The sequence below is a fragment of the Bos grunniens genome, chromosome 16 (genome assembly GCF_055505025.1).
Source record: "Bos grunniens cultivar Pamir isolate PY7600 chromosome 16, Bosgru_T2T1.0, whole genome shotgun sequence".
In the NCBI taxonomy this organism is placed as follows: Eukaryota; Metazoa; Chordata; class Mammalia; order Artiodactyla; family Bovidae; genus Bos; species Bos grunniens.
Window position 1 is genome coordinate 10,402,395 of NC_141180.1, and position 13,795 is coordinate 10,416,189.

At 53.5% G+C, this 13,795-nt stretch overlaps 1 protein-coding gene across 2 annotated transcripts in view; it reads left to right on the forward strand.

The window, feature by feature from the left end:
* The window catches only part of VASH2 (vasohibin 2), a 40,979-nt gene that overhangs the window by 21,186 nt on the left and 5,998 nt on the right, over positions 1-13,795 (forward strand). The window contains exons 6-7 of one of the 2 annotated variants that reach the window (XM_086342353.1): positions 1,367-1,759; positions 3,810-3,925. In XM_086342353.1, the coding sequence (XP_086198479.1) occupies positions 1,367-1,759; positions 3,810-3,925 (509 nt within the window). The remainder of the gene's footprint in view (positions 1-1,366; positions 1,760-3,809; positions 3,926-13,795) is intronic. The other variant, XM_086342352.1, reaches the window with a different exon arrangement.

The following is a 13,795-nucleotide window of genomic DNA, read 5'->3' on the forward strand; positions in this document are numbered from 1 at the left end:
GAAAACCTAAGTAAAAGAATGAGATGTGCTGCATTTTGGCTTCAATAGATCATTCTGGCCGCCGTGTAGAAAGTGAATTGGAGCAGAGATAAGAAACGGTGAAGACAAGTTCCCAGAGAGTAGAGAACTGAACCCGCTTAGCAAGTATTAATACTTACCGTGCACAAGCCAGCTTCCTAGGTGGCACCACTGGTAAAGAACCCGCCTGCCAGTGCAGGTAGATGTAACAGACACGGGTTTGATCCCTGGGTTGGGAAGATCCCCTGGAAGAGGGCACGGCAACCCACTCCAGTATTCTTGCCTGGAGAATCCCATGGACAGAGGAGCCAAGCAGGCTACGGTCCGTGGGGTGGCAAAGAGTCGGACATGACTGAAGCGACTTAGCGTGCATGCATGCACCAAGCCACCATGTTAAGAGCCTGGCTTGTTACTTACTTTAGCAAAGCCTGGTGACACCAGCAGTTTTCAGCAGAGTGTATCTGGATTTTTAGTGTCTCTCTTCAGAAGAGCTGGATCTGTGAGTCACCATAGCCACACCAGGACCATCCAGAGACTCGGATATAGACCTGAGGAGGTGGTGCCTCTCGTTCAGTGTTGCAGCGTTTGGAGTCTGTGGGGCAGTTACTTGAAGTTGTGCGCTGTGGAGTTGCTGAGCCCAAACTGAGTTAGCAGAGACTGGATGGCTCGACCCCAGTGAGCCAGTCCGTGGAGAGGGCTGAGCTGTGTCACCAAGTGGTCTGGGGACTGAGGGGAGCCCGGGGGTCGGGTGTTGCAGGCAGCTGTCCGGTGGTACCCAAGGCTGCTGGCATGGGTGTGCCAGGGCCAGTGAGAGGAGCAGGCGAGGTGCAGGTGTGGCGCATCCTGACACCATCCTGTCCCTTCCCTTTCCGTCAGCTGGTCTGTGTCTTTTCCGTCGCCACTGCCTTGCCTTGACTCTGGTCATCATTTCTCCCCGCACTGTCGCAGAGGCCTTCGATTCCTGGTCTGCCCCACATACCCAAGTCAGAATTAATGACTGAGAACATCATTCCAGTGGCATAAACTGACTTTTAATAGCTCGTCATGCCCCGTAGAGCACCAGGTAAAGAAAAAGTACCTTGTGATGGTTGAGCTTCTATTATTTAATTACTAAAGAAGAAAGGAGGTCTTCACTCTTGGTCCCGTAAAATTTGGTTTGGTGTGCAGCAGATAGCAGGTATCTCAAAGATAGGGAGTGAATCTTTTATAAGAGGATTGATCTGGAAAGATGAGGTCTGGGTTTGCTCAGAGGCAGAGGAGTGGATCCCCTGGCCCTGTGGTCCACTTCCCCTTCCTGGGAGTGCAAGGTCTGGTATCTTCAAGGCCTCTTTTCTCTTCCTTGACTCAGATTGTCTTAAGATACTTAACGAATGGACAGCCTTCCATCGAGCGATTCCCCATCAGCTTTAAAACCTACTTCTCAGGAAATTACTTTCACCACGTTGTGCTGGGGATTTACTGCAATGGCCGCTATGGCTCGCTGGGCATGAGCCGAAGGGCTGAGCTGATGGACAAGCCATTGACCTTTCGGACTCTGAGTGACCTCATCTTTGACTTCGAAGACTCCTACAAGAAGTATCTTCACACAGTCAAGAAGGTCAAGATTGGACTGTATGTCCCCCATGAGCCTCATAGCTTCCAGCCCATCGAGTGGAAGCAGCTGGTCCTCAATGTCTCAAAAATGTTGAGGGCTGACATAAGGAAGGAGCTGGAGAAATATGCCAGGGACATGAGGATGAAGGTCAGTGCAAGGAAGGCAGATAAGAGATGCAAGACCCTTCTTTCATTTTCCCTCTCTCTGTCTCTCTCTCTCTCTTGCCATGTGCCCTGTGTTTCTGAGATGGCCAACAGTTTCTCGAGGTTATCTTGTTTATTAGCCACCTTTTAAATAATTTTGGGGACTTCCATGACAGTCCAGTGGTTAAGACTTCAAGCTTCCACTGCAGAGAGCACAAGTTCAATTGCTGGTCAGGGAACTAAAATTCCACATGCCACGTGGTGTGGCCAAAAAATAATAATAATAAAAAATTTGTAAAGGATTTTGTAAGGCAATTTCAGAGAAAAAGAGAGTGAGCCCAGCAGTCAGGCAAGAAAAGGAAATTTATTAGAGGGAAAAGAGAAGGTGACTGGCTCTTAAGGAGAACCAGCATTCTCCCTTTCTGATGGAGTCCTCCTTATACCCCACCAGTGAAAAATTCTCTGAAGGGGTGGTCGCATAGCCGGAGGTCTGGAACCTGGTGGTCTCGTAGCTTTGATAAGATAGGCGCCCGTGAGATAACAGGATGCCATTTGGGCAATTTGGTCAGTCTCACAGATCACTGTGATTTATTCTTTGTTTGCCAGGTCGACATAACGAGCCGTCTAATCAATGAGACCCCAAGTGGGCCCTATCAGATCTGATTTTTGACATGGACACTTTAAGTTTCTTTGCATTTACTACTTTAAAAACCAGAGCTAAAGTCCATGTGGGTGTTGCAGCTGAAGCAAAGTCATGTTTTATACTGAGTCATGTTTTATCTCTGGTTTGCTTTGTGAGTTGTAAAGCCCTTGGCATAAAATTCTGACCTGGTGTCATAGTAGCAAACAAAGGAGCACACGTCCTGCCGTAGTTTTCATAAACGACTGCATCACTGCCAAGGGGACAGGATGCCTGCTTGTCCTTCCCCTCCAGGGCTTGTGGAGTCACTGAGGGCTGTGTTTACACCGAGGCCCACAGGAGAAAGTGATTATGCCGAATTTAGGCTTGGTTGTGGTTAGCACCTGGAGACTTGTCATCTTCACTTGGTAGCACTTGGAATGGGGATTTTTTTTTTTTCTACCCACACCATGAACTTGTGGGATCTTAGTTCCCTGACCAGGGATTGAAAGGCCCACTGCAGTGGAAGTGTGGGGTCCTGACCACTGGACCACCCGGGAATTCCCTGGAATGCAGATTCTTGATCCTTTGAACCCACTCTGCATGCGTGTGGGCTTCCTGGGTGGTACTGGCGACTAAGAACCTGCCTGCCAATGCAGGAGATGTCAGAGATGCAAGAGAAGAGGGTTCGATCCCTGGAGGAGGGCACGGCAACCCACTCCAGTATTCTTGCCTGGAGAATCCCATGGACATAGGAGCCTGGTGGGCTACCGTCCATAGGGTCGCAAAGAGTCAGACACGACTGAAGTGACTTAGCACGCATGCATATGTGCGTGTGTGTGGGGGGGAAGGATCCAGGGAAGAACAAACTGGCTTCTGGGGCAACATGGATGGGACTTTGTCTTCCCAAGAGGGGAATTTACTGAACAACCAAACAGCCCCAGGAGGCTGAGGCACTGGGCTGTCAGTTAAGGGGGAGGGGGCACAGGGTCATCATGCCATCCTCTGAGCAGTGGCCCCTCTGCTTCCTGTGGTGACCTTGTGACATCAGGTCAGAATTTTATGCCCAAGGGCTTTGCAACTCACAAAGCAAACCAGAGATAAAACATGACTCCGTATAATCTGATAAATTATACAGCAGGGTGACCCACTCATCCTGGTTTTTCTTTTTTTAACTTTTTTATAATTTCATTATTTATTTCTTTATTTTTGATCATGCTGAGTCTTGGTTGCTGCACTCCAGCTTTCTCTAGTTGCAGCAAGGTGCCTCATGAGAGAGGCACCTGGGTGGCTCAGCCCTCCTCCCGGAAGTCTTCCAGCCCAGGGCCTTGGGCAGCATGGGATGACAAGGGGCGGGGCTGAGATGCTGGGCTTTAGGAAGGCACGGGGAGGGTCCGTGGGGAGCCAGCGCAGTGACTCCTCCTATCTCTTCCAGATCCTGAAACCTGCAAGTGCCCACTCTCCAACCCAAGTGAGAAGCCGGGGGAAATCCCTGTCCCCCCGCAGAAGGCAGGCGAGCCCCCCGAGACGGCTCGGCAGGCGAGACAAGTCGTGAGTAGTATCCTTCCCTCCCCCCACCACTCCCCAGTTCAAGGCCCAGCACATACACTCGTGGGGTTGTCCTGGGCTTGGCATTCGAACCAAATGGTGATCTCCATGAGATGGGCCTCTTGCGTGGGGGACATCTCTGACGGCAAAGGTCCCCCATGCACGTCACCCCCCCCCAGTGCTCTTACCCTCCTGACGGTCAGATGTAGACACGGCTGGAGAGATAAGCCCCAGACGCTGCGAGGTGGAGAAGAACCTGGAAGGAGCCCTGGCCTTAGAGTTAGGAAGCCTGGGTCTGGAGTCAGCTCAGCTGCTTAGGGAGCTGTGGGGCCTTAGACGTGTTGTGCAACCTTTCTGGGCTCACGTTCTCTCACCCCCAAAATGAGACCTTTAGAAGGGATGAACTTGCCTGTTACTAGAACCTTAGCCCTCTGTGCCTGGTAGAAAGTGCAGTTGCCCTCCGTGGATGGTGGCATCAGAAACAGCGCTTGGCTTCTCCTCTCTCCTTGGCTGGCTGTACCCTCCTATGTTTTAGCCTTGAAGCTGGTGACTCCTCGCCTCCTTCTTAGATCAAAGTGATCCACTTAAGATATGACAGTTGGAGATGCTGAGGCTGCCCAAAGTAGCCAGTGGTAATCCCCCGGCAAATACGTGGGCCATAAATACACTGGGGGAAAAAAAATACTGCCTTGATGAATACCAGTGGCCTGCTGTGTCTGTCACACGGGTTCTCACCATGCAGGGGGCCCAGGGGTGCAGGGCAGAGGGGCCCCGGCGCGTCCGCGCGTTCGCCTTGCAGCCTGGGCAAGTGCTCGGGGGCGTCTGAGTTCCCTTGTGCGTCAAAGAGGATCAGAATCTTTTCTTGCCTATCTCACAAGGTGCTGTAAGCTCAGGTTAGAAGATGTGTAAGAGCGATCTGTGGATGGTGAGCTGTGTACACAGCATGTTGTTATTGTCACAGCATTCCTGTAGTGGGAGGAGAGAGTGTTTCACAGTTTTCCTTTTCAGAGGAAGGAACCAGGGCACAGAAGATCTTGTGCTGTGTCGTGTAGTTAGCCAGCGACAGAACTGGGGCTAGAACCCAGGCCTCCTGACTCTGGGAAGGTGGTGGGGGAGGACAGGACAGGATGAAGTATTGTCATTTCCAGGGAAGATTTCCCGTTCATCTCTGTTCCGCCTCCCACTGCCAGTCCCAGGCTTCTGCACCAACAGCCAGGAAGGTCTTGGGACTGGAGCCCAGGGTTTGAAAGGGGAGGAATGACCAACTGGGAGGGTTGGGTGGTCCTATAACTGAAGGTCAGAGTGGTTTCTTTTTTCTTTTTCTAAAAAGTTTTAATTGGAGGATAATTGCTTTACAATATTGTGTTGGCTACTGCCATGCAACAACATGAATCAGCCATAAGTATATGTGCCCTTCTTCTTGAACCTTCCCCCTCACCCCACTCCCACCCCATCCCACCCCTCTGGGTTGTGCGACACGTTGAACTCCCTGTGTTATGCAGTAACTCCCTGTGGTTTCAACATAGGTTTGTCCTTTTAGGGAGCAGGGTGGCTTTAGACCTGTCGTACATGGCCTCTGACCCTATTCCTGCCCCTAATGCTGGGCAGCACCCTTGATCCTGATGCTCACCTGTCTGTCCTCTCTGATTCAAGCAGCCATTCATTACTGTCACTGAACAAAGCAGCTGTGGTCTCAGAGGACTATGGACCTGGAAGCCCTTCCCAGAGGGTCATTGGGCAGAGTGTAAGGGGCCCCGCCCGAAATGGGAATCTATTTGGTGAGCCCTGGAGTCGGGGAGGGTAGCCTTTAATCTGCTTGGTTATGCTTACTGCCTGCGGAGGCCTGAGTCCTCTCCTGAGGAGCTCTCAACTCTTCAGCAAACGTTGCATGGTCCATAAAGCCTTGCTCTCCCCTCGAGACTCTGGTATCCAGGGCCCAGGAAACCCTAGGCATTGTGTCTGATTGGATTTTTGCACAGGATGGCCATCGTTGGTTTTTAAGGCAATTCCTGTTGGGGTCATTTTACTTGGATCCACAGGAGCTTTGCAGTCCAAGGCAGATTATGTTTTTAACTGCAAAAAGTTACTGTGATTGCCCAGGGATGGTAAAGCCTGTACGATATTAGAAGCTGGTTATAGAAACAAAAGTTGGAATGACAAGCGGCTGGTGATGGTCATGGTGTTGGTGCTGGTTTGAGTGGAGGAAGAAGGGAGTTTGAATTTGGACCGTGGGCTTTGAGGTGCTTCTTAGACATAGGAGGTGGGGGTTAGGGGGAATGTCATAGAAGTTGCTGAAAATGCACATGTGGAGTTCAAGGGTGTTGGGGAATAGAGATCCTGCTTTTAGAGCCATCTACTCGGAAGGGACAGTTGAAACAACAGCTGGATCAGTTTGCCAGGAAAGAAAGGAGAAAGAGAGCGGAAAAGAAGAAATCATGTCAGGGTCCTGAGTGTGCGAGAAGTGCCAGCATAGGAGATGAGGAAGAAATAGAGAGTGGGAGAAAGGGCCAGCATGAAGGCATCCGCCTGTGCGCACTGAGGATAGTGCGGAAGGGCTTAGGGGCGCTGAGGAGGCGGAAGGTGACACCATGTATCATGTGGCTCTGATGCTGCTGTGAGGGAGCCCGAGTCATCTGGTGCGAGTGGGGAAGAGGCTTATCAGTACAGGGTGGAAAATGGGCACACGGGGCCTGGCTGAGGAGAGATGGAAGCGTCGTATAACCCTGTTCGCAAGGGCCTCCCTGGGCTCAGACAGTAAAGAATCTGCTTGCAATGCAGGAGACCCCGGTTCTATCCTTGGGTCGGGAAGATCCCATGGAGAAGGGAATGGCTACCTCACTCCCAGTATCCTTGTCTGGAGAATTCCATGGACAGGCTCCTCTGTCCATGGGGTTGCAAGGACTCGGACATGAGTGAGCGACTTTCACTTTAACGCTTGAGCACTAGGAGGAGGGCTTGTTAACACAGATTGCCTGGCCCCTCCCCCAGTGGTTCTGATGCAGCAGATCTGGGCCGGTGCCTGAGAAGGGGCCCTTCTAACGAGTCCCCGGTGATCCTGGTGCTGCTGGTCTAGGGATGCCACCTGGACAGCCAGCGTCTGGTCAGTTATTGTGGGAGAACCAATTTGGGGCTTGACCTTCAAAAAATAAGAAAACATCAAGTCTCGAAGGTCCTGGGTCTGCTGAGAGGGGCAGATGAGGCCATCGAGCGTGGATCAGGGACTCAGCCCTGCCTAGTCCTGCCTGGGCCCCTGGGTAATGAGGTTGCTGTTGTGAAGTCAGAGGGTGTGGCCCTGGCGTGGCCCTGTGGTTGGGCCCCACTGAAGTCACCCTGGAAGGAACCCGATGGGTCCTTCTCCTGGGGGCCAGAGAGAGAAGTCCCGACCTCAGTCATCGCCCAGGCCATGCCCCTGCCCTCATCTCCGGCCACTCTGTCACGCAGCCAAGGCAAGCGAGCATGCCGGTGCCTGCAGCGGACAGCTGTGGATGTGCACGGATGTGAGTGCACAGCCACCCTCCAGTGTCAGGGCCCCCTGCCCTCCCCTAACTGCCCTCCCGAGGCGTGGGAGTGGGCCTGGGAATGGGGAGGAAGACTGGGGAGAGGGCAGTAGTCACTGAGAGATCAGGAAGGAAGACCTGCGGGGAAGTGTGGTTCAAGTCCATCATCCCCCCTTCATTCCCTGAACTGGTCCTAGCTCCAGCCAGGCAGGCCCAGGAGCACAGAGGTGATGGCTCTTGATTCAGTGTAAATGTAGACTTTTCCAAAACGATGAAGAGGGGCTGCAACCAGGCCCCGGATCCACTGAGACTCATGACCCCTCCTGGCACCCCTTCTCCTGGGCCAGGCCCTGACTCCCAGGGGTCTTCATAAACTCTTCCCTAGGGCCAGAATTTGGGGAGTGGTGGTTCTGGCCCACAGCAGGATCAGGTGGCCTTGGTTTCCTGACCAGCCAGGGAGCCCAGGCGGCTTGTGGATTCCCGTGGACACTCTGATGTGAGCAAGTCCAGTAAGACCATGGTGATTCTTGGTGGTGGAAGCTCCCGCTGCTGCTTTTCTCTGCCCCCAGGGATTGGAGGCCAGGAGAGGATCTGGGGGGCAAGTGTCTTGGCTAGAGTTTCACAGTGGAGGGGGCATTACGAGGGCTTCCCACGTAGTGCTGGTGGTAAAGAACCTGCCTGCCCGCGCAGGAGACTTGAGAGAGAGACACGGGTTTGATCCTTAGGTCGGGAAGATCTCCTGGAGGAGGGCACGTCAACCCACTCCAGTATTCTTGCCAGGAGAATCCTATGGACAGAGGAACCTGGCGGGCTACCATCCATGGAGTCTCAAAGAGTCGGACACGACTGAAGCGACTTAGCACACATGCACAGAGACGTTACAAGGATGGCAGCGTCTCTTCCACGGTTCCTCCTTAATCCTGACTTCCGGATTGCAGGGCGGGATGAGGAATGACAGGGGCCCCCATGCAAGAAGAGAGGGAAGAGAGATGCAGGAGATGAGAGTAACATGAAGGCTGCGGGAGGTGGGGACCACGAGATGCACCGAGCACCAAGCTCCTCCCTCCCTCTCCAGATCCCAGCTTCCGTCACTGCAACAGACTGGGGCCCAGGACAGCCTGGTTCCTAGAGGTGTGTCTGGAGAAAAGCAGCTTCCTAGCCTCTACCCATGGCCTTCCCCAAGCAGGCTTTTCTCCAGGTAATCTGGCTTTGGGGCGAGGAAACGAGAAAGTGACAAATGTAGTTAAGATCCAGCAACTCCATCAAACTCCAGACCTCTTAGCGTGTAGCATGATCGGGACCAGGAAGGGTTTGGTGACTGTTCAGTTCAGTTCAGTTCAGTCGCTCAGTCGTGTCCGACTCCTTGCGACCCTATGAATCGCAGCACGCCAGGCCTCCCTGTCTATCACCAACTCCTGGAGTTCACTCAACTCATGTCCATCGAGTCGGTGATGCCATCCAGCCATCTCATCCTCTGTCGTCCCCTTCTCCTCCTGCCCCCAATCCCTCCCAGCATCAGGGTCTTTTCCAGTGAGTCAACTCTTTGCATGAGGTGGCCAAAGTATTGGAGTTTCAGCTTTAGTATCAGTCCTTCCAATGAACACCCAGGACTGATCTCCTTTAGGATCATCCATACATGACCACTGGAAAAACCATAGCCTTGACTAGACGGACCTTTGTTGGCAAAGTAATGTCTCAGCTGGTGATTCTTACTATGTTGTTATTTCAGCATTACTTAAGGCCGCCAAGTCATTTCTAAATGTGGCGGGTGCCGCCGTGAAGCTGGGGAGTGGCCTCAAGAGGGGAGAGTTACCATAACAGCCAAGAGGCTCCTCAGCTGTGGGGTCCCAGCCCCTGTCTGTGCGTGTGGATAATTTTAGTGGTTTTATGTCCCCCAGTCCCCCCCTAACTTGCAGCTGGGGCTCCTACCAGCTCTGCATTCCTCGCCATTTTTGCACTTGTCTGAATAATCCTTCTCGAAAGGAGCATAAGTGTCACTGGGTTGTCAAGACAGTCAGCTGAGTGGGAGGGCAGACGGCAGTGACTGTTGGTGTCCGCTGAGACAGAGCTCCTACAAGAGAGAAACAGGGACTCCCACCCCCACCCTTCTGCCCAATAGCCCTTCCACCTCCTCTCTGCTCCTCTGGGACTGTTTAAAGAACCTTCCACACTGAACAGTCAGGTTGTTTCCTGTGGTTTGTAAACAGATAGAGCTTGCTATGTAGGTGGAAAAGGCCTTCTGTGAACTTAAAACCAGCTCCTTGAGGACAGTGGGCCTCAGGCTCACTGAGATTCTCAACAGGGGCCAGGGCGCCCCCGGGGGAGAAGGGTTAGAAGTGCAGCGGAAGGGGAGGGTTTATAATGATGCTGCTGCCCATGAGTGCCTGGGGGCCCAGAGGGTGAATGTCCTGCCAAGCTCAGGACCATTTCCGCCCCCCAATAAAAAACCAATCCACCACTGACAACCCCGAATGCCCCATGGAGTCCTCTCCATCTCTGACAGTCCCCAGGTCTCGACTTCCTGATCCATGGCCTGAACCTGAGAGAGAGGTGGTGAGTGGACAGTGGTTTTCTGGCTGGGCTATGTGTGTTCCCATGAAGGCAGCTCCTGCCAATTCGAGTGACCCCGAGAACATTCTGAACTGGGGCAAGAGTCGTCCATGGGAACACCTTCTCTCCCCGTCTGGCTTCTTTGCTCCCTCGGTCTCTTCCCCTCTCTTCTTTGCTGCTCATGACTTTTTCTTCCCTTTGTCTTCCTCTTTGATTTCCATTCTTTGTCATCCATCTCGAGGGCGGTCCGCGGCTCCGCTGGGCTCTGCTCGCCCGTGGAGACCCTCAGGGTCACAAAGGTTCCTCAGCCCAGTGAGGTCTCCTTGCACTGCTGGGCCACAGACGAGGGAACTCCTGCCCCGTTCAGTCGCCAGGCTCATGAAGGCGCCTCCAGGCGACGGGGCTGGGGGGCCCTAAGTCATTTCTAAGTGAAGTCATAATGAAGTCAGAGAGCAGTGATTCGGGTCCTTGGTCTAACCACATGGAAGATATTTTGAATGGGCCCCAAGAAGTCGTTCTCTTTAGATCCCAAGTGAGGAAATCTCCCTGGGCAGGGGTGGGTGGGGGGGTTGTGGTTGGAAAGGGGGAAATTTCCTTCACATGGAATGTAGAGGAGACACAGAGAGGGAGAGAGAACTAGGAAGGTTATGGAGGGAGAAGTCAAACCTCCTGAATGAGGTGGGGTTTCTTCCCTGGTGCCCAGAGAAGGAAGTTTCCAACTCAGAGGCCCACCCTGCTTCATCCCCTGGGGGATTTCCTGGTGGTCCAGGGTGCCCGGAGATGCTTGAACAAACCAAAATGAAGTGACGGGCCTTATCAAGAAAGACCACCTCTGGCAAAGTGAGCCAGGAGCCTCCAGAGCTGATGATTGAAGATAGTCACACAGGGCTGGGGTTCCTCTGGGGCTCTCCGCTGCAGTAAGGAGAGGTGAGAGCCGGGAAGCCATGCCTGGGACTCTCAGCGGCCTTGGCTCCTGATCTCCGGCCAGAGCCTCCTGCCTGGGGAGGGCTTGAAAGAACAGGGAGCTGGAGCTCTCTCCAGAGCCACATCCCTCTTGGCTCAGGCTTGTCTGGTCACAAGCAGCCTCAGCTGTCTCCCCGTCAGCTGCCAGCAGTGGTGCCTGTGGTCCTGGGAAGTGAGGAATGTCAGAAGCAGGGTGGGCTTTGAATGAAGGTGACAGGTGGGAGGGAGCCCCCCTCAGTGTTCCTCCCTGAGGCGTGCAGGCCATGAGTCCTAGATCGAGTCTGGCCTGGCCTGACTCCTGCCCAGCTAGACAGGAGCGGAGGGCCTTGGGTCTCCCTGAACTTGTGAATGCTGGGCTGATGCCACCCCTGATTTAATCTGTTCCACCCCCTTAACATGGAGGAGAAAACGGCAACCCACTCCAGTCCTCGTGCCTGGAAAATCACACGAACAGAGAAAGCTGGCAGGCTGTAGTCCCTGGGGTCGCAAAAGAGCTGGACACGACTGAGCACGCGCGCGCGCGCGCACACACACACACACACACACACACACACACACACACACACACCCTTAACACCAAGGACTGAAAGATTTAACATTGCACTGTTGCGATACATCCATTTATAGAGTCCAGAGACTGTGGAGAGTACAGCTAAACTTGTCCTTGTGAATGTGCAGTGTGTGAGGGTGTCACCTGTGAACACGGGCCTGTGCACGTGTATGAGGGGTTGTGATCTCAAGGGAGGCAGGAACAAGAAGCCTGAGCAGCCTGACTGGGGGCCTGTGTGTCCCCGTCAGGGAGCCCGGAACTGGGCTTAGCTGGGCCGTGTCCCTGAGGTGTCTCACACCTGCAGGGGAGAAGGAAGAGGGGTGCATTTCCATTAGAAGAGGAAGAACGGATTTTGGCTCTACTGACCAGCCATCTTTTTTGGTAACCCCAAGACCTGCAAGGCGCATGGCACAGTCTAAGTGTGTTGGTTTCTCAGTTGTGTCTGACTCTGCCACCCCATGGACTGTGGCTGCCAGGCTCCTCTGTCCATGGGATTCTCCAGGCAAGAATACGGTGTGGGTTGCCATTCCCTTCTCCAGAGATCTTCCCAAGCCAGGGAGTGAACCTGGGTCTTCTGCTTTGCAGGCAGATTCTTTACCATCTGAACCACCAGGGAAGCCCAAGTGTCACTTAGTAAATTCTTGTGAATGAGTAAGTGGTGCCCAAGTTCCAGGAGCCCTGCTGGCCGACTGCCCTTCAGGCCGCCTGACCCATCCTGCCCAGTGACAGCTTGGGGGCTGGGGGTGCGAGGAGAGGAGACGCCTCAGACAAATCCCTTGTCCCAGGGACAGGGAGGGACCTGGGTGGTTCAGGGGGAACCCTCTAGGCTTTTTCTCCACTTACTGCCTCTTTCCTGAAGTCCGGTCTCACACACACACACCAACTCGTTCAGCCCCAGGTTGGGCTGTCGCCCCCCTTGCATCCCCAGTGTTCTCCATCGCTTTCTGATTCCGAGGCTTCTTGTGGCTTCCCTGTTGCCAATGTCCAGTCTAGCCGAGCTCTTCCTTGGCCCTGAGGCTGCCCCAGGTGGCGCACATAGGAGATGGTTCACTGTCTAGGTGCAGTTAGCCCGTACTAGGGTATGTGGTGAATATCAGTGGCACCTCCCACAAAACACTTTCTCTATGGAACCGTGAGCCTGTCCTCCCCAGGCCCCCTCCCGCTCTGCAGAGCTCCGCTGAGCTGGCTCCGGGACCAGGCCATCAGGCAGTTAGCCTGGTTCACGCTTGGATACATTGACATGACAACAGTGAGGCTGGGACAGTCCATTTTTGTGCGGAGAGAAGTGCCCCCTCCTTCCTTCCACAAAGTGCATCAAAGGAAACCTGAAGTCCCTACCCCACGTCCCCTAAAATAGAAGGCGCCCGAGAGCTTTTCAGAGGGAAAGGCTTCCTTGTTTGGACTAGGGAAGGATTTGGAGAAATACATTGTTCTAAAATAATAACCCTGGATCCGATGTGCAAGGTTCTGGGCAAGTGCAGACCCAGCTGAATCATCGTCCTGAGGCTTGTGTTTCTTAAAAATAACCCCCCTTGCAATATTCTAATTATAGCTGGGGGAGCACTTGGAAGGGCCTCTCCACAATAGCTCCCCCAGCTTTGGCCCTGAGACGAGCTGGCGAGGACTGAGCCGTTATTTCTGGCTGGGCTCCCAGGCAGGTGGCATGCTGCGATAACCCACTTCTGCCCTTCGCCAGGCCAGGAAATTCAGCCAGTGTTGCCATGAAAGAAGAGGGTTTCACCTTGCAGACAGTTCGCCAGGAATCTCAGTTGAACTCATTTTCTGCCAGTGTTGTTGTTCAGTCACTCAGCTGTGTCCAACTCTCTGCGACCCCATGGACAGTACACGCCAGGCCTCCCGGTCCTTCACCAACTCCCAGAGTTTACTCAAACTCACGTCCATTGAGTCGGTGATGCCATCCAACAATCTCATTCTCTGTCGTCCCCTTCTCCTCCCACCTTCAATCTTTCCCAGCATCAGGGTCTTTTCCAATGAGTCAGTTCTTCGCATCAGGTGGCCAGAGTATTGGAGCTTCAGCTTCAGCATCCATCCTTCCAATGAATATCCAGGGTTGATTTCATTTAGGACTGACTGGTTTGATCTCCTTGGAATCCAAGGGACTCTCAAGAGTCTTCTCGAGCACCACAGTTCTGCCAGTGTTAGCCTTTTTCCCTCCGCCCCTGTGTTCTGGGCTGTTGTGGGAGGCATGAGGGTGGGGATACAGAGGAAGGAGACAACTTAGTCCCTTTCCTTTGGAAGGCCCCATGCTGTCTGTTGTCGCAGAACCAAATTCAGGCAGGTTCCCCAAGTGAC